The sequence below is a fragment of the Podarcis pityusensis genome (assembly GCF_964106645.2).
Source record: "Podarcis pityusensis genome assembly, chromosome: 9".
In the NCBI taxonomy this organism is placed as follows: Eukaryota; Metazoa; Chordata; class Lepidosauria; order Squamata; family Lacertidae; genus Podarcis; species Podarcis pityusensis.
In genome coordinates this window covers 20,154,611-20,177,521 of record NC_138034.1, presented here as the reverse complement: position 1 = coordinate 20,177,521, position 22,911 = coordinate 20,154,611, and the positions used below count along the sequence as shown (strand labels likewise).

General features: G+C 41.6%; 1 protein-coding gene across 14 annotated transcripts in view; it reads left to right on the top strand.

Moving 5' to 3' along the window:
• The window catches only part of PCM1 (pericentriolar material 1), a 48,535-nt gene that overhangs the window by 1,160 nt on the left and 24,464 nt on the right, over positions 1–22,911 (top strand). For 7 of the 14 annotated variants that reach the window (XM_081019749.1, XM_081019750.1, XM_081019738.1 and 4 more), the window contains exons 2-17: positions 3,840–3,951; positions 4,558–4,803; positions 5,976–6,248; positions 6,657–6,827; positions 6,972–7,088; positions 8,329–8,517; positions 9,773–9,950; positions 10,775–10,884; positions 12,394–12,610; positions 17,440–17,641; positions 18,664–18,840; positions 19,662–19,822; positions 20,134–20,354; positions 21,074–21,222; positions 22,193–22,322; positions 22,740–22,856. In XM_081019749.1, the coding sequence (XP_080875875.1) occupies positions 3,856–3,951; positions 4,558–4,803; positions 5,976–6,248; positions 6,657–6,827; positions 6,972–7,088; positions 8,329–8,517; positions 9,773–9,950; positions 10,775–10,884; positions 12,394–12,610; positions 17,440–17,641; positions 18,664–18,840; positions 19,662–19,822; positions 20,134–20,354; positions 21,074–21,222; positions 22,193–22,322; positions 22,740–22,856 (2,754 nt within the window). In that variant the 5' untranslated portion in view covers positions 3,840–3,855. The remainder of the gene's footprint in view (positions 1–3,839; positions 3,952–4,557; positions 4,804–5,975; positions 6,249–6,656; positions 6,828–6,971; positions 7,089–8,328; positions 8,518–9,772; positions 9,951–10,774; positions 10,885–12,393; positions 12,611–17,439; positions 17,642–18,663; positions 18,841–19,661; positions 19,823–20,133; positions 20,355–21,073; positions 21,223–22,192; positions 22,323–22,739; positions 22,857–22,911) is intronic. The other 7 variants (XM_081019742.1, XM_081019739.1, XM_081019743.1 and 4 more) reach the window with 5 other exon arrangements.

The following is a 22,911-nucleotide window of genomic DNA, read 5'->3' as shown; positions in this document are numbered from 1 at the left end:
TGTCATTCACAGTCTGAGCTCTGGGCCTAAGATTTCAGATTAAAACAGCAGAGTGGAAGGAAAAGAGGACCTTTTTCTGCCTCCCCACTTCCAGCTACTCTCTGAAGACTGGAGAATAGACCCTCTTAAGAATATTACTGGGGAGGGCAGAGGAAGGACCAGACCATGTGGGAAATGAACATAATATTTTAGCTGCACTTCATTCATTTTCAGCTTTGTATTCTTGTTATTAAAAAAAAAAAGAAGTGCCCAGACATTCTGTTGTTGCTACCATAACCTAGGTTTTAAGATACCATTTAGCTCCCAATTTTCATATCTGAGTTTCTGAAACTGGTTAGGGTAGGTGCTTCCTGTTAACCATCACATCTTAAAGCTCTCCCCTGTGCTGCTGCTTTCATTGGTGGTTCTGCTAAAACTGCCAGAACTGAAATTTAGGAAGCAATATGCCATTATATATGCTTAACTGCAAGCTTCTTATAGCAAGAGGCTTGTTTGGGTGGCTGTAGTCCAGCTTCAGTGCTTCCCAATGGTAGCTAACATTTAATTATTTATTACTATAGCCTGGAGAGTTTATTTGGTTAGAGCATGGTGCTAATAATGCCAACGTTGCAGGTTCAGTCCCTGTATGGGACAGGTGCATATTCCTGCATTGCAGGGGGTTGGACTTGATGATCCTCAGGGTCCCTTACAACTCTGCAATTCAGTTATTATTTATTAAATTGTATGCTACCCTTCATCCAAAGATCACAAGTTGGTTCACATGAGTACAAGTTATGCAGCAGTGCCTGGTCTGTGTAGACTTTTCTGTCAGAAGTGCAAACCAGTACTTCAAGTTTAAAGCTGCATACCTTTTGTTACCTTTCCTACTTTATACATAGAACAAGCCAGTTACAAGATTGCAACTTGGCTGCTGCCTTCTTTGTCCTGAGGTTGTTTACAGAGTTTGCTAGGCAACCACCTTGCCATCTTAGGATGAAGGGCGGTATACACATTTTAATAATAATAATAATAATAATAACCCTCTGTATGTTGTCACAGTAACGTACAACAGATCTTTTTGCTTGAATCTGCTCTACAATTATGGAAAATACTGTAACAGTAAAAATTAAAAAATCTTAGCGAGATCTAAGAAGTTCTTCCTTGTTTCAAAATTAATGAAAACAGTTTTAAATGCATGTGCGTCTTTGAATTGTTTTTCTTTTGAGAGCTGAGGGTGGCTGTAAATTGGGCTGATACAAAGTGAATGCAAAATATCTAGCAAGTCAGGCCAACTGTTGCTTTAGAGTATAGAACAGTGGTTTTTTTGCCAGTTGCAAATGATACTTGTGTTATTGATCAGGCAAGAACAACAGTGCCTCACTGTCTTTTCATTCCTGTGATAACCATAGGACATATCATATGTGGAAGATAATTTCTAATGTAAGGGGGCAGACGGATTCAAAAGGGAGCAAGAATTTGGGGTCATTGACAGCCTGATCCTTGAGTTCAGTTGTGTTCATTTCCTAGTAAGTTTGAGGGGTGCAGTGCTTTCCTGTATTTAGCCTCGTTTGGAAGGAGATCACTGTATTTTGCAATATTTGCATCTATTTACAAAAATGCAGGTTGAACAAAGATACATCAGGAGCACTCAACCTGAAGTCCACTTCTCTCACATTAGATCTCTAGGAGACAGCAGGCACCCCAGAGGCTGTTAGTTTACAGAGTTTAGAGCTCAGCTCTCTTTTCTTCTCAGCCTGACTCAAATGGCAACCTATCATTCTCCTTTACAGACATCTTGCCCCATCGCCCAGGCTAGGGACTTGATAGAGATGGCTTTCAAGCTTCCAGAACAGTCTGTTGTGGGCCATTTACCTGTTAGTTCCCTAGCAAAGGAGATACTTGGCAACATTGCAAGGACTGTTAACAATGGGGAGAAATGGGGGGGTGTTGGGTGCGGCCCACCCCAGGTGTCATCCCTGAGGGGGGTGACATTACTGTGCCACCGCCCTGGGATGCTCGCCGTGGGCAGCACCCCCCTGGGACGCTCCCTGAGCACCTACCTCCACCTCTGACTGTTAAGGCAGTCTCCTGGATCCATTAATCCTCTCCTGTCCAACCCCAAATCTCTTGAAAGTATGCATAGGATTTCAGCCAAAGGTTATCAGGATAGCTTTTCTCTGCTGACATTTTGGTTATGCACCTTTGTGTGTGTGACATTGGTGGACAAAAGAGTTCTTGAGGCTGACCTTAGAAGTTGCCAACTGCTTATAGGACTCTTACTTTGCATAATTTGATCTTACATTGCTGTCCATATTTGATGACTGCAGTTTGGGGTATTGAATTGTGCTGTATCTGTGTTACATTTCAAATATGGATGGATCTTATAGGAAAATTCACCATACTTGTTTTGGCTTTGTGATATCTGTTGTTGAACGAACACTTTGGACATGGGGTTTTTTTGTACCCATTTAAAATATTTTAAATAGTATGCTCTACAGCACCTTAAACTTTCCAGCTTTCCCTGCTGGATCCTGGCATTGCACTGTTACGTGCATTAAGCTTTAATTTTAATAGGGTTTTAAGGCTGCATTCTTATGTATGCTTACATGGGAGTAAGTCCCATTGAACCCAGCAGGAATTACTTTTGAGTAAACATGTTTAGGATTGTACTGCAAGTGTTTTAGGATCAGGGCTCTCTCTGGGATTTAGTCAGTTTTCCTCTGTCAAAACAAACTGGAAGATGGCAATTCAGAGTGCATTCTGTGAGTTTGGTAACGATTGAAAGTACTGTAAACTTGTTATATGGCCCTTTATTAATTTCTACTTAGCATAGCTTTTGCTTGACTGTTTAGTGAGGAATCACAGACTTGTACAGGATATTAGTGCCAGCCTATGTGCAATCTCTTAGTCTTTCTGGAAATTAAGAGCATGTCAGGGCAACAAAGCTTTTATAAGAGGATTCATCTGGAAATAGCCACTTGGAAGGTGAACAAGAATGGGCTAGCTGGAAAAGCAAGTAAAAAACATCTTTGCAATAATTTTCACCATCAAAAACATTGGATTCCATTAGTGCCCTCACGCTGAAAATGTAAGTTTTCTAAACCTCATTTTTCCACCAAAAATCTACATTTATACATTTTTTTAGGCATTTATAAAATCATTTTAGTGCTGGTGTGTTTTTTCCTGAAATCCCCATCATGTTACTGAACTCTGTGTAAAATTTCAAAGAGATCTGATCATTGGTTATGGAGAAAAAATATAAAATGCACACAAGGTCGAGGATCTCAAGAGGAACAGAAACACAGATTTCACAAAACTTTGAAGTGATATAAAATTTAAACCGTTTGAGATAGAGGGGAAAAATTTAATGGGGTTTCTTTCAACCATAAGGGAAGGTTGTACACCAAGTTTCATCAAAATCCGAGGCGGTGGGTGGCATGACCGCGTTGAACTGACGTGGAATGACCCTATATTCACTTACTTTGGGAGTAAGTGCCATTAAAGATGGTGGATTGGAATTTATTTCTATATAAATCTGCATTTGTTAAAAATGCTGCATCCACTGAATCAACTCATTCTTGTATGTGAAATAAGCTTAGTATGGAAACAAACAAATACTGTATCAAGTTTAATGTGCAGAACCAAACATTAGAGACCAGGGCTGGTTCAGAAATAATGAACCATGTGAAGGCGACATGAACTAGCCTGTGTGATCCCAGGACATGTGCACACTCAATCACATAGGAAGAGACAATTGTTTCCTGTTATATCTGACTTACCCAGTGTCCAGCGTTTAGTACAGACTGGAAATGTGGCCCTTTTAAAGTGGATTTGTCTTATAATGGTATCTGTTTTTTTAGTGGTGAATAACATAACATGGCAGCAGGAGGCAGCCCTTTTGAAGAAGGAATGGATGATCGTGACTTACCTGGCTGGAGCAATGAGAGCCTTGATGATCGATTAAACAACACGGTAGAGCATTAATTTCTGTTAATACTTATTATTAATTTGTATACCACCCTTCATCTGTATATCTCATCATGGTTCACAAGAGAAAAATACAAAATAAAAACAAGAACAAAAAATGAATATTAAGCTCTTCTAGATACAGGCAATGACTGATTTATGCACATCCGAATGGTGCGCTATAGCGGATGGCGCTGGACCTGGAAGTGGGCCCAGTACGTTATAAAGACATCACAGAAAGGGGCAGAACAGAGAAGGGGCAGAGTGGACTTGTGTGTGCTTTGCCGACGCATGCGGGGATTCGGAACATAACCCCTGCACAAAACGAGGATTGCCTGTATTGACAAGTGGGTTCCACAGGCAGTTTTAAGGATATACGATGCTTCTACCAAAACTATATAAATATTAAAGTGTATGTTTGAAATCAGTTTCACAGTGTTGTTGAAAAATGCTAGCAGATTGCAGCATGCTGAACACTTGCTTTAAAATGGAAGTAAGTTTTAAAAAATAAATAGGCAATTTGTGTGGTATTGGGAAGAATCATGAATTTTAAGTAATCGTTTTTCTTTAACGATGATGTACGTGGTTTTGTTTCTTTGTTTGATTTTTAAGGGCTGGGGTGGTCAGCCAAAGAGACCCAACAGATCTTCAGAAAAAAACAGGAAAAAGGTTACCGGTGAAAGTGAAACAAGACTTACTAATGACATCTCACCAGAATCAACACCAGGAATTGGACGGAAAAAGTCCAAGACACCTCATACTTTCCCTCATACAAGATACATTACCCAAATGTCTGTTCCAGAGCAGGCAGAACTTGAAAAACTTAAACAAAGAATAAACTTCAGTGATTTAGATCAGGTATGTACTTTGTTTTTACTAAAGTGACCTGGGTGGCCTCCCTGGTTTCCAAGTTAGGAAACTCAGGTGTCTAGCCACTGTCTCACTTGTGTAGAGAGGCAGGAAGGAGGTGCAGAAGCTAGCATGAGCCCAAGCGCCCTGCTGTGCGCTTTGCAGCTAAATTTTAATCCTGTCTGACAAGAGCAGAGAAAAGGTCAGCTGCCAAGTCCACTGTCAGGCACTTGGGCGGCTGTTAGCTTCTGAGCAAGCGTGACAGCATTGCTTGCCTCTCTCCATATTTTCCAGTTATGGCTATAGACACTATCTTCATAACTCTTAGACTTCATGTATAGGTAGGAAATGAGCCAACTAGATCCTCTGCTGCTGCTCTGTTCAAGTACCTTGTTGTGTTCTCTACTGCAGATAGAGGAAACCTACAGTTAACAGCATAAAAATTGTTGATCTAGTCTCACACTGACCAACCAGATGCCAATAGGAAGCTCACAAGCAGGACATGGGAGCAAAAACTGTCTCCCACTTACGTTCTTCTGTAACTGGCATTCAGAAGCATATTGCTTTTGATACTGGAGGTGAAGTCATCAGTATGGTAGCCTTAGCCTTCATGAATTTATCCAATCCCCTTTTTAAAACCAATCAAGTTGGCAGCCATCACTACAATTTGTAATAACTAGTTATGTGTTTAGTAACCATGGGCTACATGAATAAATCTCCCACCATTCCGCCTCATTGGATGATCTTGGGTTCGAGTATTTTATGTACACACACAAATACACAAACACGGGGGGGGGGGGGATTCTCCCAATTCTGGATCTCACTGCAAGGTGTTACATTGGCTACAAGTCAGAAGATATGGGGCCTGGGTAGTGATTGAACTCAACTCTGTCCCCACTCCTTTCATATTAGCAGGAAGGGAATGAAGAAAATAGGAATAGGAGGATGGGGACAAAGCTTAAGCTGGGAGAACTTGGAGGATATATGACTATTCTCTACAATGTTGTTTTGCCATAATAATGAATTCTTTAATCTCAACTCAATGCAACTCAATTCATTTCTCTGGGAGGAAAAATGGTCATTCATTTTTTTTATCCAGAAGAACCCCACAGAATTTTTTAACTTGAGCAGTGTTTGAAAGAAAGCTGTAAGTCATTTTGTGGTCTTTCACTCTTATGTAGAGAAGCATTGGAAGTGATTCTCAGGGCAGAGCAACAGCTGCTAACAACAAACGCCAGCTTAATGAAAGCAGAAAGCCATTCAACTTCCTGTCACTGCAGATTAATACTAACAAAGGCAAAGATGCTGCAACAAGTTCTCAGACACAAGAAACTGGGGGATCATCGCAATATAAAGACTTATTTACAGCTGCCTTGAGTAAGGATTTGTTACAGAATTGTCCTGTCTCTATTGAAGAAGATGGAAGAGGTGAACCAGCAGTGGACAGTAGTCAGGTGATATTAGTGTTTAAATTATCCAATTCATATTGAAAAAGATCTTTTAATGAAATATTTAATGAGTGCTCCTTAAAATAGTATTTTTTTCTTGAAGGTTTATTATGAACATAAGGCAAATGTACGCTGAGAAACTAGAGAGAGAGAGCTTGCACGCCATGGATGTATTACACTTTTCTTTTTTTAAGAATGTATTCAGTTGAAACATGGTTTTCATCTAGAGGCCTGGACACTCATTTAAGCAAGTCTTGCTAGTAAAAAATGGATGTTAAGCAATTGGACTGGTTCAATTTATTTATGTAGCATTTTAAATACCGTAAACATTTTTAAATTAAAATGCAGGATTGCCATCTATTTTATCAGTTTAAAGCATTATTGTATCGACTCTACTGTTTTTTTGACTTTCAGATTGTGAGCAGACTAATTCAAATTCGTGACTATATTGCAAAAGCCAGTTCCATGCGAGATGATCTAGTTGAGAAAAATGAGAGATCTGCTAACGTGGAACGCTTGTCACATCTCATAGATCATCTAAAAGAACAGGAGAAATCATACCTAAAATTTTTGCAGAAGATGCTTGTAAGTTGGAAAGCTTAAATGCCTTTTTCAAATGGTGTGAGAAAATAGTACGGGGGATGAATCTAAAACGTAGCATATTTTCCCCTTAATGTTCCATTTACCCCATTTATGTAGTTTTTTGTTTATGCCACTAAAATATTCCAGGCTAGAGAAAATGAGGAGGAGGATGGTCGGACTATAGATTCAGCTGTGGGATCTGGTTCTGTAGCTGAGAGCACATCGCTAAACATAGATGTGCAGTCTGAAGTTTCAGATACAACGGTAAGCTTCTTTTTAGTAATTAAGTTGCTAGAGATGAAGATGCATTTCTCTCTCCAGATAACTTATGTTCTAAATCTAATTTTAGTCCAGGAAAACTTTTTATAAGCTACAAATTCTGGAAGCATTAAAATAAATGTAACAATTTTAAGTCATAACGGCCTGGATTCTAACTACAGTGAAACAGAAAACTGGGTTTTCCTCTCTCCCTGCTTCCCACTGTAGCCAGCTTCCTATCCCCAACTTGAATATCTCCTCCATGTAGTCCCCCTTTCCCCAACATGAATAGCAACGCAAAACTTAATGTTTTGGGATTCTATTCACCCTTTATTCAGTATGTATGGCCTGTAGACAAAGGCTTTCCACCAGGAATTAAGCACAAGGCAGGTTTGAAGTTGAAGCCATGTTACTGCACATTCCTCATTGCCTAAACTATATTTAGGATTCTCATCAGAATGATGTGTTAAAACCCGTTTGCAATCTCATTCCTTGCTTATTTGTACCTCATTGTTACTAAAAGAATGACCTCGAAGTATGTATAAGCTTTTACAGTGCAGTCCTGGTGAGGTGCTTCGGACAATAGCCATAGCTTCTTAGTTGGCAGTTTATCCTCATAGCAACTTGTATACCTGCAGTCATAATATTTTTGTCACAGTCAAAAGAAATTACATGTGCCACCATGCAATTTATTCATGTTTGCAAATCATTTGATATTGGAGTTTCCCTACCTGCCGCATGACACTTTGGAAGAAGTTGGGAGCCCTTCTGCCAAATCCTCAAACAGCTTCTTTCAGCTTCTGAGAGTTTAAAAAGCAGTTAAGAAGAAGGAACCATATACAAGGAGATTCAGAGATCTGCTCATGATGCATGTGTCCTCTGAAATGTAACATTTGACATCTTTAACATTTTGTAAAAAGAAATCTGTTGAACCGTGCCCATGCTTAATATATTTTAAGTCACTGGTCTTCAGTGGGTTTGGGGGCTTAGTTGGTGGTTTTGGGACCCTTTAGTGGGTTGTGCTCTGATCCAAGGTGGGTCCGAACAGGAGCACTACCACCATGCAAATATCTTGTAAAAGATTAAGAAATGGTTCCCCAGATGCTTGTTTGGGTTAAAAGCGGATCCTGGGTAATATGGTATGTTGACAAATTACAACTGGAGTAGACCAGCGGTATTATAAACTTAAACTATGCTTAGCAGAAATATATGTTCACAGTCTAACTTACTAAACTATTTGATAAAGGAGGTATCTTTTAGTCTGAGAGCTCGGCCCTGCATTGAGGACAAACTAGGGAATTCAGCTTCTCAAGGACAGGTTTCAGACATGGCCGTTACAGCAAGTCCAAATGTGAAAAATGACAGAGCTGCTCTGAATGGCAGGGAAATCTGGTCTAGTAGGATTAATAGCCAAGAACCTGGATTACTCTCAAAGGTACACTACCAAATATTGCCTTGGACATCAATATAGGAGCTCAATCTGCATTCCTAGTTTTTCTTTATAATAAATACTCTGTAACAGCAGTTTGATGTGCATTCAATGATTGCTTTTGTTCTTTTAAATACTTGACTTTATTCACTATTTATCTGTGAAATTATTCTTCTGTCTGCTTTGCTGCATTTGCATTTATTTTTTTAAAGGCCTGTTCGAACCTATTAGTTAAAGAATAATGTAGCAACAATATTTATCTCGGCTCAGATATCTTCCTGTCTCTGTCACGCATTGTTCTTGCTCCATAAGAAAATAGTGTTAATGGGGCATATATGCTGTTCTTATAGTAAACATTTTATTATCCCCCCCCCCCAAAAAAGGTTGCTTATTTCTAAAATGGTAACAGAATGTGGACTCTGGACCATTGGCATGATAATAAGTTCTTACCCTTTAATACTGGGGTTGTTTGGGTTTGCTTTTTTAACATTTCCTTTTTTATCTCTATTTCTCTTCCCCAGTCCAATTATTTATCTTAAAACATTTAAATGAGGAATTAAAGATGAGGAAATTTATTTTGTGCTTGCATTTTTGGGAAGATATTTAAGCTGTGTGATAAGAATTTTGATTTGGTCTTTGCTTCTCTTGGTGGCTTTTTTTTTCTCCTCAGTTTTCACTGTAATACAGGATTTTACATAATCAGTGTTGCACTGCATACCAATTTGAGTAGTTTTCATTTCAGTGGAAGTTGTATGTTTGACTATCTCCCATTGAAATAAATAGAATGACAGTGCTCTTGTTGGATAACTCTTATTTGTCATTGCATGGAAGCTATTAGGCAAACCTTTTTTTAAATAGAAAAGGCAGGATCATATCCAAATATATTAGTATTATCCTATTTACCTATGGCAATAAGGCCTGATAAAAAGAGTGGTACTTCTTTGTAAGTATAGGATTTTGTTGTAAGGGTTAAGAGCTTTAAATGGCATACCAAATTTCAGCATGGTGTTAAAAGGATTGAATATAACTCCAATTAATACATTGTGGGGTGGGAGGAAGCAAATATATCAGAAAACTGAATTTTGCTTTCACTACATTTTAAGATAATAATGTGGATTTTTTTTTCTGAAAAGAAAACGCCATACATATTTACAGGTTCAGGTTTGTTTTCTCCACACCGTCTAAAAATTTAAGTTCCCTGCTAATGGGCAGCTGAATATTGATCCCATTTATTTTATTTTTATCCCTTTATATTTTTCAGGCTAGAGATCCTCAGCAGGAGGCTACAGAAGAGCTTGCAAATTTGAAGAAGCAACATGATTTATTGAAGAGGATGCTACAACAACAGGAACAACTGAAAGCTCTTCAAGGGAGACAAGCTGCTCTGCTTGCACTACAGCATAAAGCAGAACAAGCCATTGCTGTCATGGATGATTCTGGTATGCTGAGGTTTAGATACCTGAACAAAAGACCTCTTTGCAATTAAATTATTGATTTGATATAATAGAATCAGAGTTGGAAGGAACCGTGAAGCTCATCTAGTCCAACCCCCCTGCAATGCAGGAACATGTAGCTGTCTCATATGGGGTTCAAACCTGCAACCTTGGCATTATCAGCACCACACTCTAACCAACTGAGCTAACCTGAAGGTCTCAGATGTTGTACCTTTTATTGCATTCCCAGTAATTAAATTACTCACTTTAATGGTGGTGTTTCTTAAATAAGAACCTAAGAAATTACTCCAGAGCATGTTAAATGAAATAGGTTGAGAATGTGCATTCTGGTTAATACCCACATATTCAGAGTAGATTCGTTGAATTCATAAGACATAAATTGCTCTATTTCACTGGGCCTGAATTGTGACTGTTGGGTATCACCCTCTGGTTTTTAGCCTACCTATGAGCTGAAAACAGAACGCATAAGAGTGCTTTACGTCATATGAATAGCCTAAATAAGTAACAGTGGTAGGAGAATCTGAGAAACATTTGGAAAGTGGCAGGTAGTTAGTGTGGGGCATGCTGAATTCTTTATTATGATTCATGTTTCTAGTAATCAGTAGAAAATGAAGTGGAGTTGCAGTCTCCCAGTGGAAAAAAACCCAGTAATTTCCACATCTTTAAAAGTCTTTCGGATTCCACAGTTTGTTACATGAATGCCTTTTCTGTATGCCCTATTTCGTATGATTAAAAAGCCTCTGTTTAATAAGTTCCAAATTTACTTAAGCACTTCAATAAAAATTTCCATTTTCTTCTCCCACCTGTAGTTGTAACAGAAACGACTGGTAGCATTTCAGGAGTGAGTCTAACATCAGAGCTGAATGAAGAATTAAATGACTTAATTCAGCGCTTTCACAACCAGCTTCATGATTCTCAGGTACCCTTTTTATATTGAGTATGTACATGATTATATTGCTAATCAAGTCAGTCTAAAATGGCTTGCTTTCTGCTACGGAGAATTCCATTTCAGAAGTGAGCATTATAGTATTGATTGTTGCCAGTTGCTATCGATTCCTTTATTAGCACTTTCCATGGAATTTTCATTTTTAAATTTAAGTTAAGTTTATCCTGCCCTTTTGTCAAAAAGGCTGTCAGGGCAACATATAACATCAATAGAAACAAGACGGTCTGTTGGCTTAGAAATCCAAAATATATGACAGAAAAGGGGAAGCTGAAAAAAAGCAAAACTGCATACAGTGGTGCCCCGCAAGACGAATGCCTCGCAAGACGGAAAACCCGCTAGACGAAAGGGTTTTCCGTTTCTGAGTTGCTTCGCAGGACGAATTTCCCTATGGGCTTGCTTCGCAAGACAAAAATGTCTTGCGAGTCTTGAGGGGTTTTTTTTCGCTCCCCCCCCCTTTATCTAAACTGCTAAGCCTTTAATAGCCTTTTAGCAGCTAATCCGCTAATCCGATAAGCCTTTAATAGCCGCTAAACCACTAATAGCGCTAATCCGTTAAGCCGCTAATAGGGTTGCTTCGCAAGACGAAAAAACCGCTAGACGAAGACACTCGCGGAACGGATTAATTTCGTCTTGCGAGGCACCACTGTATCAGTTTTAAAGCTTTAACAGCTAGAATGGAAGGTGGCTCTCAGCAAAACTGTTCTGTCAGCAAAGTAACTCTGTATCACATATTTTCCTCTCCTACAGCCTGATGAATAGTGCTAATGTGTTTGCATTGCTGAAGTGTTTTTTTCTTGAAATGTCTTCTGTTGAAAGTAATGTGGATTGAATTTTTTTTCATAGAACCATAGAATTGGAAGGGGTCTCAAGGGTTGTCTAATCCAACTGCTTGCAATGCAGAAATTTAGTCATCTTTAAGAAAAACAAAACAAAAAGAAAACACTTCAACAAATTTACTTCCATTAAAAATTTTTCTCTTGATTTGTTTGACTGCTTTGAAAGGAAAAAGGTGGGTGGACTGATGCAAACTGTGACAACTGTTTGGAATTTTGTTACATGAAATGCTGTCATTGAAAACAGCCATTTAAAAAAAAAAAAATTACAGCACAATTCCAAACATGTCTGAAGGAAGTCCCATTCCGTTGAATCCAGCATTCCCTTCAACAGAACTCTGCACATCAGATGTTTCCACAAGTGGAAGGGGAAGGAGACATTTTTTGCCAATTCATCCTTCTCCCTGCAGCCCTGAAAAGCTGCTGTGGTAGGTTTGAGGAACCCTTGAAACAGTGTGGAAGGTAATTTGAGGGGCTACTAGAGAACAGGGAAATTGCTTGTGTTGTCCAGCTCTCTTTCCAATTGCAGGAACCTCTGCTGGATCTCAATCCCTTCTGCGAATAGAAGGCTTACTCTCCCAAAAGTGGTAATAGGATTGTAGTGTTAAGTGTTCTGAAATTAACTTAAATAAAAAATGTCTACTTTTAGGTTCAACCTGTTCCAGATAATAGAAGGCAAGCAGAGAGTCTTTCTCTAACCAGGGAGGTTTCCCAGAGCAGGATTTCTTCTGTGTCTGAGCATTTGTCTGAAGAAAAGGCCCAACTCTTCAGTAAGATGATAGCATTGCAGGGTAAAAAGCAAAAAATGGACAAATTGTTAGGAGAATTGCACACACTTCGGGACCAGCATCTAAACAATTCATCCCGTAAGTAGCATGCAATCTAGTGGTGTTCTTTATAGTATTTTGGTTTGTTACTTATATGAATTGGTGGAAGTCTTTTCAGTTTCGTTCTCTTTCCACCCCCCCCCCCAAAAAAAAACCAAACACATGTTGGGTTTGGATGTTGAACATTCAAACCTCTGCTCAGCCTAATTTTCCTAGGTTAGGTCTCCTTTAGACGTGGCTTTCCCTGTTATGTCATAAATAAAGAAGTTGGTAAGGGAGAAACTGCTAGAAGTTCATGTTTCAGTGTACACATGATTAAGGCTGCTATCTCCTAAAAAGATACACTTGATACAATCTGGTCTCCCATTTTCTCTTTTACTGAAGAAGAACAGGGTACAGTGGTACCTCGGGTTAAGTACTTAATTCGTTCCGGAGGTCCATACTTAACCTGAAACTGTTCTTAACCTGAAGCACCACTTTAGCTATTGGGGCCTCCCGCTGCTGCCGTGCAGCCGGAGCACTATTTCTGTTCTCGTCCTGAAGCAAAGTTCTTAACCTGAAGCACTATTTCTGAGTTAGCGGAGTCTGTAACCTGAATAGTATGTAACCTGAAGCGTATGTAACCCGAGGTACCACTGTATTTTAATGCCATCATCATCATCACAGAGGTGTCTTTGGAGGGGTTATATTCATTGAAAATCTTAGCTTTCTTTTCTTTTTTAAAAAAGGAACCTACCTGTTACCGTATTTTTCGGACTATAGGACGCACCGGCCCATAGGACGCACCTAGTTTTCAGGGGGGGAAATCAAGGGAAAAAAATATTATTTCCCCCCCCCGCAGCTCTGGGAGCAGCGGACAGGCTGCACGCAGCCTGTCCGCTACTCCAAGACCTTCTCCCTGCTTTTGCGGGAGGTGGCGGAATTCCCCCACCTCCCGCAAAAGCCCACAGGAGCCCCGCGCGACTCCTGCGGGTTTTCGACCAGGAGGGAGAAGGGACTGAAACGGCCAGTCAGTCCCTTCTCCCTCCTCGGGGAAAAGCCCCCAAGAGCGGCGCGCTCTTTAAAGGGTGTGCGGCTCCTGCAGGCTTTTCTAGGAGGTGGGGGAATTCCCCCCCTCGTAGAAAAGCCAGCAGAAGCCGCGGAGCCCCTTTAAAGAGCACGAGGCTTTTGCGGGCTTTTGCGGGAGGTGGGGGAATTCCCCCATCTCCCGCAAAAGCCCAAAGGAGGGAGAAGGGACTGACTCGGCCAGTCAGTCCCTTCTCCCTCCTTGGGGAAAAGCCCTCAAGAGCCGCTTGCTCTTTAAAGGGTGTGCGGCTCCTGCGGGCTTTTCTAGGAGGTGGGGGAATTCCCCCACCTCCTAGAAAAGCCGCGGAGCCCCTTTAAAGAGCGCGCGGCTTTTGCCTGCTTTTGCGCGAGGTGGGGGAATTCCCCCATCTCCCGCAAAAGCCCAAAGGAGGGAGAAGGGACTGACTCGGCCAGTCAGTCCCTTCTCCCTCCTTGGGGAAAAGCCCCCAAGAGCCGCTTGCTCTTTAAAGGGTGTGCGGCTCCTGCGGGCTTTTCTAGGAGGTGGGGGAATTCCCCCACCTCCTAGAAAAGCCGCGGAGCCCCTTTAAAGAGCGCGCGGCTTTTGCCTGCTTTTGCGCGAGGTGGGGGAATTCCCCCATCTCCCGCAAAAGCCCAAAGGAGGGAGAAGGGACTGACTCGGCCAGTCAGTCCCTTCTCCCTCCTTGGGGAAAAGCCCCCAAGAGCCGCTTGCTCTTTAAAGGGTGTGCGGCTCCTGCGGGCTTTTCTAGGAGGTGGGGGAATTCCCCCACCTCCTAGAAAAGCCGCGGAGCCCCTTTAAAGAGCGCGCGGCTTTTGCCTGCTTTTGCGGGAGGTGGGGGAATTCCCCCATCTCCCGCAAAAGCCCAAAGGAGGGTTGGAGAGTAGCAGGAGGGCGTCGCGCGCCTTCCCGCTGCCCCCCATCCTCTGGGGCTGGCGATGGGGGAAGCGCTGCTTTCCCCACCGCCAGCCTCGAAGCCGGGTTGGAGGGTAGCGGCAAGGCGTCGCGCGCCTTCCCGCTGCCCCCCATCCTCTGGGGCTGGCGATGGGGGAAGCGCTGCTTTCCCCACCGCCAGCCTCGAAGCCGGGTTGGAGGGTAGCGGCAAGGCGTCGCGCGCCTTCCCGCTGCCCCCCATCCTCTGGGGCTGGCGATGGGGGAAGCGCTGCTTTCCCCACCGCCAGCCTCGAAGCCGGGTTGGAGGGTAGCGGCAAGGCGTCGCGCGCCTTCCCGCTGCCCCCCATCCTCTGGGGCTGGCGATGGGGGAAGCGCTGCTTTCCCCACCGCCAGCCTCGAAGCCGGGTTGGAGGGTAGCGGCAAGGCGTCGCGCGCCTTCCCGCTGCCCCCCATCCTCTGGGGCTGGCGATGGGGGAAGCGCTGCTTTCCCCACCGCCAGCCTCGAAGCCGGGTTGGAGGGTAGCGGCAAGGCGTCGCGCCCCTTCCCGCTGCCCCCCATCCTCTGGGGCTGGCGATGGGGGAAGCGCTGCTTTCCCCACCGCCAGCCTCGAAGCCGGGTTGGAGGGTAGCGGCAAGGCGTCGCGCGCCTTCTCGCTGCCCCCCATCCTCTGGGGCTGGCGATGGGGGAAGCGCTGCTTTCCCCCACCGCCAGCCTCAAAGAGCAGACTCTCCTGGCTTCAGCGGAAGCAACGCGAAGCCTCCGGAGCGCAGGCTTCGGAGGCTTCGCATTGCTATCGCTGAAGCCGAGGAGTCTGCATTCGCTCCATAGGACGCACACACATTTCCCCTTCATTTTTGGAGGGGAAAAAGTGCGTCCTATGGTCCGAAAAATACGGTAAGTCTGACACCAGAGGTCCATCTCTAAATATCCCTGCCCCTCTGTTGGCTTTCTTCATAATAATTACTATTATTTATATGCCACCACCTGACCTAGTTGCCCGGAGAGCCATGTTTTAGACATTTTCCCAAAAAATAAATGTCCAGGATTTTAACTGATTTTATATCTCCTGCTTTACTGTTGCTATAAAAATTGCTTATGTTTCTGATGTTTTTGATTTATATTTGTTTTATGGTTCTCTTTTGTATTTTATTATTAATAATAATAATAATGTAAAAAAAGAATAAGGCTGCTTGATGCATGCCACTAGTCTGAACCTTTAGACAGTTTGGGGGGGGGGGATATCCAGATTCCGCCTCTTTCCTCCATTTCAAGACAAAATTACAAAAGTCACTCATACTCCGTTCCACACTCCATGAGTTCCAGCCATAGCTAAGATGGGGAAACTGCCACCCGTGATACCACTCATAATACCAAGGTGCCCAGTGAGCTCTGACAAGAATAACTGTAATGAATAGATGCAAACCTTGACATAAGGCTCCTGATTGTCAGCAGATGCTTGTGACAGTATCAACTGGCAGGAGTTCTGCCCTGGGCATCTTGTCTGTGCATTCAAGCTTGAAAGCCCACCAAAAATATTACTATCAAAGCTCACAAGATCAAGCAGAACCAAGTCTCCAACTGGTAGCTGCTCCCTCCAGAGGGAGCTAAAACCATCCTAATGTCTAGCACAGCACAGCTTATCAAATGAGAGTGGAACACAGTGGCAGGTGGGCTCTGTAACACTTCATTCAAGCCCAGAGAATGAAGCCTTGATGCAACCATTATCTAAAAAATGTTTCAGCTGTCCAGCAGCAGACCTAATCATTTCTTCACCCCTGTCAACCACAAACAAACGCACTTCTCCATGGAGTGAGCGGAGGCACTAGATCAGGGGTCAGCAAACTTTTTCATCAGGGTGCCGGTTCACTGTCCCTCAGACCTTGTGGGGGGCTAGACTGTATTTTGAAAAAAAAAATATGAACGAATTCCTATGCCACACAAATAACCCAGAGATGCATTTTAAATAAAAGGACACATTCTACTCATGTAAAAACACACTGATTCCTGGACCGTCCACGGGCTGGATTGAGGAGGTGATTGGGCCACCGGGCCTTAGTTTGCCTACCCATGCAATAAATGCGCTTCCAGCTCCTCATCCATGAAATGTAGTTTATACTTCCCCCTAACACCACTGATATGATAGTCCAGGTGCAAGGGAACAGGTCTCAGGCACCTTAGTGGCACACTACCAACCATGCCACCTGTGGTTTTCCGTCTTCCTTCACTTAGCAACCATGCCCGTCTGATTCTCTGTGGTCAAGGCCAGCCATCTTTTTTCAAGGCTCGATCAGACACTCGGACCTAGTATAGCTGCATCTTGCAACTTGGAAGCTTACCAATTATCACGGCACAAGTTTGGGTACCCAGCCGAATTGGTCAACGCCGTTCTGCCCAACAGGAGATAGAAAAATCTATTGGAATGTAGAGCTGGAGGAAGAAAGTGGACTACAGGGGAAAAATAGGCATTAAGGAGTTATTGGGCTTCTGACTTACATTACATTCTGACTAATGTAAGCAGACTTACATTAGAATTCATGTCCAGTACACTGCTATGACAAGCCTCTGCACTGTCTGTGGTCCTTTCCAAGTCAGGCTTCAGACCCCATGGGCTTCATCCCCATCGTAAAAGATTTTATCAGTGATTGGTCAATCATTTGAATTTGGATATGGGTAAAAATAGTTCTTAAGCAGAAATGTCCTTTTTTTAAAACGTGTTACCTTAGAAGTGAAATGGGAGGAAGCCATCTGAAGTTTTTATAAACACTTGTATTCTTTATTTTTAAATCTGCTTGATTTAATCTGAGTCATAATTTTAATTTATTAATATAGTGTATTAATATACTAGGGCTGCAACATTTAATTATGATAGAAATAGTCCTTCAGAGGTTTTTGCATAAAACAAGATGAAATCTAGTGTCATCTAATTTGCAGTCTTGCCGGCTTCAGGGTCTCCTCAGAGAAGTGTTGATCAAAGAAGTACAGCTTCAGTAGCTTCTGCACCTGTAGGAATAGCAGCTGCTGTCAATGAAGAATCTAACAGCTTAGCATCATCTGCTGCCTATCATCCAGATTCTGTCACCTCACAGAATGACAGCGAAGAGGACGACAACTTAAATCCAACAGAAAAGCTACAGTAATATATTCTAAATTTTTGGATAAACAGTTTGTTTTATTTGGTTTATGAAGCAGTTACCCATGGTAGATATTTGTGAGCATATTTACCATATAAGGAGGGGCTTTTAAGACACAAGTTCTTCCTAATACTTGTTTTGAGAGAGACTGCTCTGCAATAGATAACAATTTAGTTGGGTGTTCAAACCGATTGCAGATAAAAGCCAACTTTGGTGCTTGATGTTACTTAGGTACTTGGGTACTGAACATTCAATTGTCCGTGTACATTCTGGTTTAATTTTTTGACGAAATAAACTTAGCTTCTATACCTTGTGGATACACACAATTCAAGCAATAACTTGCCCGTGCATTATTATCTGTAATGTGCTCTTTTCAGGATGGTCGAAATCATATGTTAAACTAGGCTCTGAAAAGCAAAGTATTGACAACAGTATGAGAGATGGTAGGGGAGTTACAAATCAGGAAGTATGGTTCAGATCTCAGCTGTTCCAAGATCTCAATAGATGGCCTTGAGTGTGCTGCTCTCTCAGCCACAGTACCCCATCTACAGTTTATAGAAAATACTGACCTACCTTTTTATAGTGTTGTCAGAATTAAAACAATATAATGTATGTGAAGTGATTTGAACACCTAAATGAATGCTGCTTGATGGCCAGACTTCAAAGTAACTACTCAGATGTCTGGCATGGTGTCGTTTAGCTACTCTTGTGTCATAAAACTCCTAGTCTTGTCAACTAGCTAGCTTATACCTAGTCAAAGTAATCAGAAGTTCCCATCTTCTCTCTTTCTCCCATCTTCCTAATTTATAATATTATTTTTGTGGCTATACACACAATTTTCCCAGTTCATATCAAGAGAAACCTCCTGCTTTCTCCAGAACTAGATTTTCCGCAGGTAACTGCCAACTTCAGTCATCCCAGGGTTGCACTTTCCTTGATGTAAGAAAATAATAAATATGAATCTCAAGTTGGCCCCATACCACTGTTCAAAGCAAGCTGACAGTTGGACCTCTTTCCTTTGTAGGAAGTTGAATGAAGTTCGAAAGAGACTAAATGAATTGCGTGAATTAGTCCACTACTATGAGCAGACATCTGATATGATGACAGATGCTGTAAATGAAAACACTAAAGAGGAAGAGGAGACGGAAGATTCAGAGTGTGATTCAGAACATGAGAATCCACAGCCAGTTACCAATATTAGGTAGGTTGGTTGCTGTGGCTGTTGCCTCCTGAAGTGCTGCTGCTATAATGATAAGAAAGAATCTTAAACATAAGTTTGCTATAATTATTGATCTTGTCCGAAATACCTAAAGTCTGACCTGGTATTTATGAGAAATGGGGAAAGCAGCAGTGCAAACTTAATTTTCTCCTGCTTTTTCTCCTGCAGTGAAATGGAGGGTGTACATATGTTATTTTTCTTCTTTCTTCTCTCTTCTGGTTTTTTCCCCCTCTCCCTGCTCCCATAACTCAATTCTCCCAACTTTTGTATGCTTGGGATTTGGGAAACTGGGCTTGTTAAGGTGATGCACTTTTTCCATTAGATAAATTATTTCAAAAACAAGACAAAGAACCCACTATTGTTATAGTATTAGCACAATATTTATTTGTATTCCATCATTTCCCCAGACTGGGACTCAAGGCAGCTTACAGATAAAATATAGACTTCTGTTTTTTGAAATTTAATGCAGGCACAAAAATTTTAAGGATTTTTATCCATTGTTGTTGAATGATTGTATTGCTGCAATTGGTATGTTCAGTTAATTTTTGATATGGTATTTTTAAGAACAGAGTTTTAGTTAGGTCAGTTACTTATTTTTGCTGTGGTAAAATCTAGTACTAGGAACAGAATGGGTTTCATAAGTACCAAATCAAAGGTGAAGGGCAAAGAAAGACTGGTAAAATAAAGATTTTAGAGGATCATAATTGTTTTCTAGCACCATCTATCGATTCTGTCTTGGAGCTTGTAAAAATCCTAAGGGTGCTTAAAATTTAAATGATGCTTAATTTGGTTTCCTCCTCTAGAAATCCACAGGGCACCACTAACTGGGGAGAAATGAATTGCAATAGTAATAGCAATTTGCAGTGTGGAACTAATAACAGAAATGGAAGGCATCTTAATACATCTTGTGAAATAAACAACCGATCTGCTAATATAAGGATGCTGAATATGCCCTCAACTTTAGGTACGTTTCAAAATAATATATTTTGCAGAGAATGTAATGTGTGGCAGTATTCAAGTCTTCTTAATTTATTAATCACATGGGGATTAATCAATTTACTCTCTAGATTTGTGTATGGGTAAAGATTATTTCTGAAGCAGAACACAAACACTGTTTTTAGAAGATATGTGTAAGAATGGAGAGCCACTCACTTAAGGCAGTGCTTTCCATCTGTAAATTTTGTAAGTCCTTTAAAAAAAAAAAGGTTGGGCATATTTTTAAAAAATCGGTTGTCCAGATTATAAGTGATTTCAGTTCCTAGTGTGTTCTTTCAGATTGCCATTATAATAGAGAAGGTGGTGGTGCTGATATTCCACAAGGTGAAGATGAAGTCGATGCTGAAGTTGATCGAGCCAGTGAAGCTTCCCTATCCAGCCGCAGAACCAGCATAGCTGAGGAGGCTCCTGCTGATGCGGAATTTGAGCAAAAGATCAACAGGCTTATAGCAGCAAAACAGAAACTTCGACAACTGCAAAACCTTGTTGCTATGGTACAGGTCTGTTTTCATTTAATAAGTTCCTTGCCAGTGTGCTAACTTAAATTAAAGCAATGGGTAGAATTAAAAGTAAGGCTAAGGAGCTCACTCCATCAGCCCTAGCATTTCTGCTTGAGTGATGGAACACTTTCCCCTTCCTTCCCCCCATGTGCTGTTTTGAGGGGTTCTCCCAACCTGCAAGAGTGGGTTTGGGGGGATGGGGGAAGCCCCGCTGTGCTAGTGGGAATCCTTGAGCTGGCTTCTGCCATCAACTGCGTAGTTTAATCTGGCCCAATATTGTGTGTGATTGTTCATTGTTGTTTTTTGTACTGTAATCCGGCTTCATCAGTAAATGATGAAATGCTTTTAAGCTGCGGAAACCTGAAAACTTCTTTTTCAGTATCTGAAGGTATTAAATAAAAATTATATTTCCAGCTCTCGATTACAGATGGTCTCAAAAGTTGACATATTTTTAGTATCATGAAAAAGAGGGAACCCAATAGCAAGCAATTCTGAAGGTTTATTTGGGACATCTTCCAGTCAAATTAAAGCATTTTCAGTTGTATTGATTTCAGCAGGAAAGTGTTGAAAACATGCTTAATCAATGGGATTTTGACTCCGGTGCACCTGACAACAAAACTGCTTTGGATGGCGCAAAAGAGAGAGAGAGAGAGACAGAATGGAAAGGAAAGGTGGAAGGCTCAGTGAGGTCATAGCTGAAGACACTGTTTCTATTTTAGGACGATGAAGTGGAACCAGAGGCTTCAGGACAGGGTAACATGGATCACTTCTTTGTGGCTGAAGAGGAAAAAGCGCAGCAGCAACCAAACAATATTCGAACCAGTGCAAACAAGTCCCAGAAAGGTGTAGTTCTGAATGAAAAAGCAAGGTACAGTCTCTTTCACATGCATTAAAGTTAATGATGGGGCAGATTTACTGACTGAATTTGAGGGGATTATATATAATGTGAGAGTTTTCCCTGCCTGGTCTTCCTGAAAATGACTACTGCTGACCATCAAAGCAGAAACAAGCAAGGAAATAAGGAAGTGTGCAAACTCCTGGTGTTCGGGTCTCTGAATCTGTGGTGGTTATAGTGAGGATTTGGCATAATTCTTTACATGTGGATAAGTGAATTTTAACCCAGTGAGCAGGCAGGGTAGCAGGATAGTGTGCAGTGGAACCTTGGCTTTCAAACGTAATCCATTCCGGAAGACTGTTCAGAATTTGAAAGGGCTGGCTGCAAAGTCAATGGGAAAAAATGAAAAACGTGCCTCGGAAGCCATTTGGCTTCCGAAAAAAGTTCGAAAATGGAAGCATTCACTTACAGGTTTTCGGCGTTCGGTTCCAAATTGTTTGGCTTCCGAAGCATTCGACAACTGAGGTTCCACTGTACCTCCCATGATGGCTGGTTACCCATACATCATTTTTGAATGAGATTAAGAAATGTGGAGTGTGTGGCCCTCCATCTGTTCTTGGGAGTCCAACCCTCAACAAGGGATGATGGGAGTTGGAGTCCGGTAACATCTGGAGGGCCACAGGTACTCAACTCCTCAGCTAAGGCCTCATATACCCTTTCTGATTTAGGTGGGACTGTCTTGGCCATATGTCCTTGCCATTGGTTTGTGGTATATAACACTCTTAACTTGGGAGTGCTGTGGAACTGGAAGGCCTTGCCCAATACAGAATTGTCCAAGAAGAAGAAAAATACATTTTAGGGCAGTGCATGTTCTCCAGATTAATCTGTTTTTGCTTTTGACAAATTAGTTAGGAGTGGGGAATTGCCCAGTTAGATGTCTGTAACCACTTCAGTTTTATTCCTTTGCAGATAATGATAACATGAGAATGCTTTATTGTTGTAGAGAGAAATTTTATGAAGCCAAGCTTCAGCAGCAACAGAGAGAATTGAAACATCTCCAAGAAGAAAGGAAGAAACTGATAAAGATCCAAGAAAAGATCCAGGTGTTGCAGAAGGCTTGTCCAGATCTTCAAGTAGGTAGAATGATGATTTAACACGAGAGAGGGAAATATAAAATCCCAAGGGCAACCCTGCTTGGCATCTCAACTGCAAGATTATTAACCCTAGCTTTTATTCATTTAAATGAAGGGTGTGTTAGCCCTTGTGGTTATAAATATGAGTTTTGAGCATAAGATTGCCAATATACTGAAAGGTCAGAAATAGTGAGAAAAAGATGTGTGCTTGAAAGATGATGGGTCTGTAAATAGCTGGATGAGTAGTTCAAAAGCTTGGAACATTAGTTTGTAGACATCAGTCTTGTGTTGGCTTGCAGGCTTGTTGAAAAATGAAATTGACTGGATCACTAGAGCCAGTGATGCCGCAGATTTCATTAACTTGATAAAGGTTCTTATTCAAATACTAATAATGTAATTTTAACACTTTATTCTTAGTTGTCATCTGGTGTGGATAATTGCCCTGGGAATACTTCAGCGCCAGCTGCGAATGAAATGAGCGCAACCAACAAGATTGTGGTTCAACCAGAAGAAACAGCCACAATCGATACTGAGGTGCTTCATATTCTTGTGTATAAAACTGCAATAGCACATTTTGAATTGCATTGCA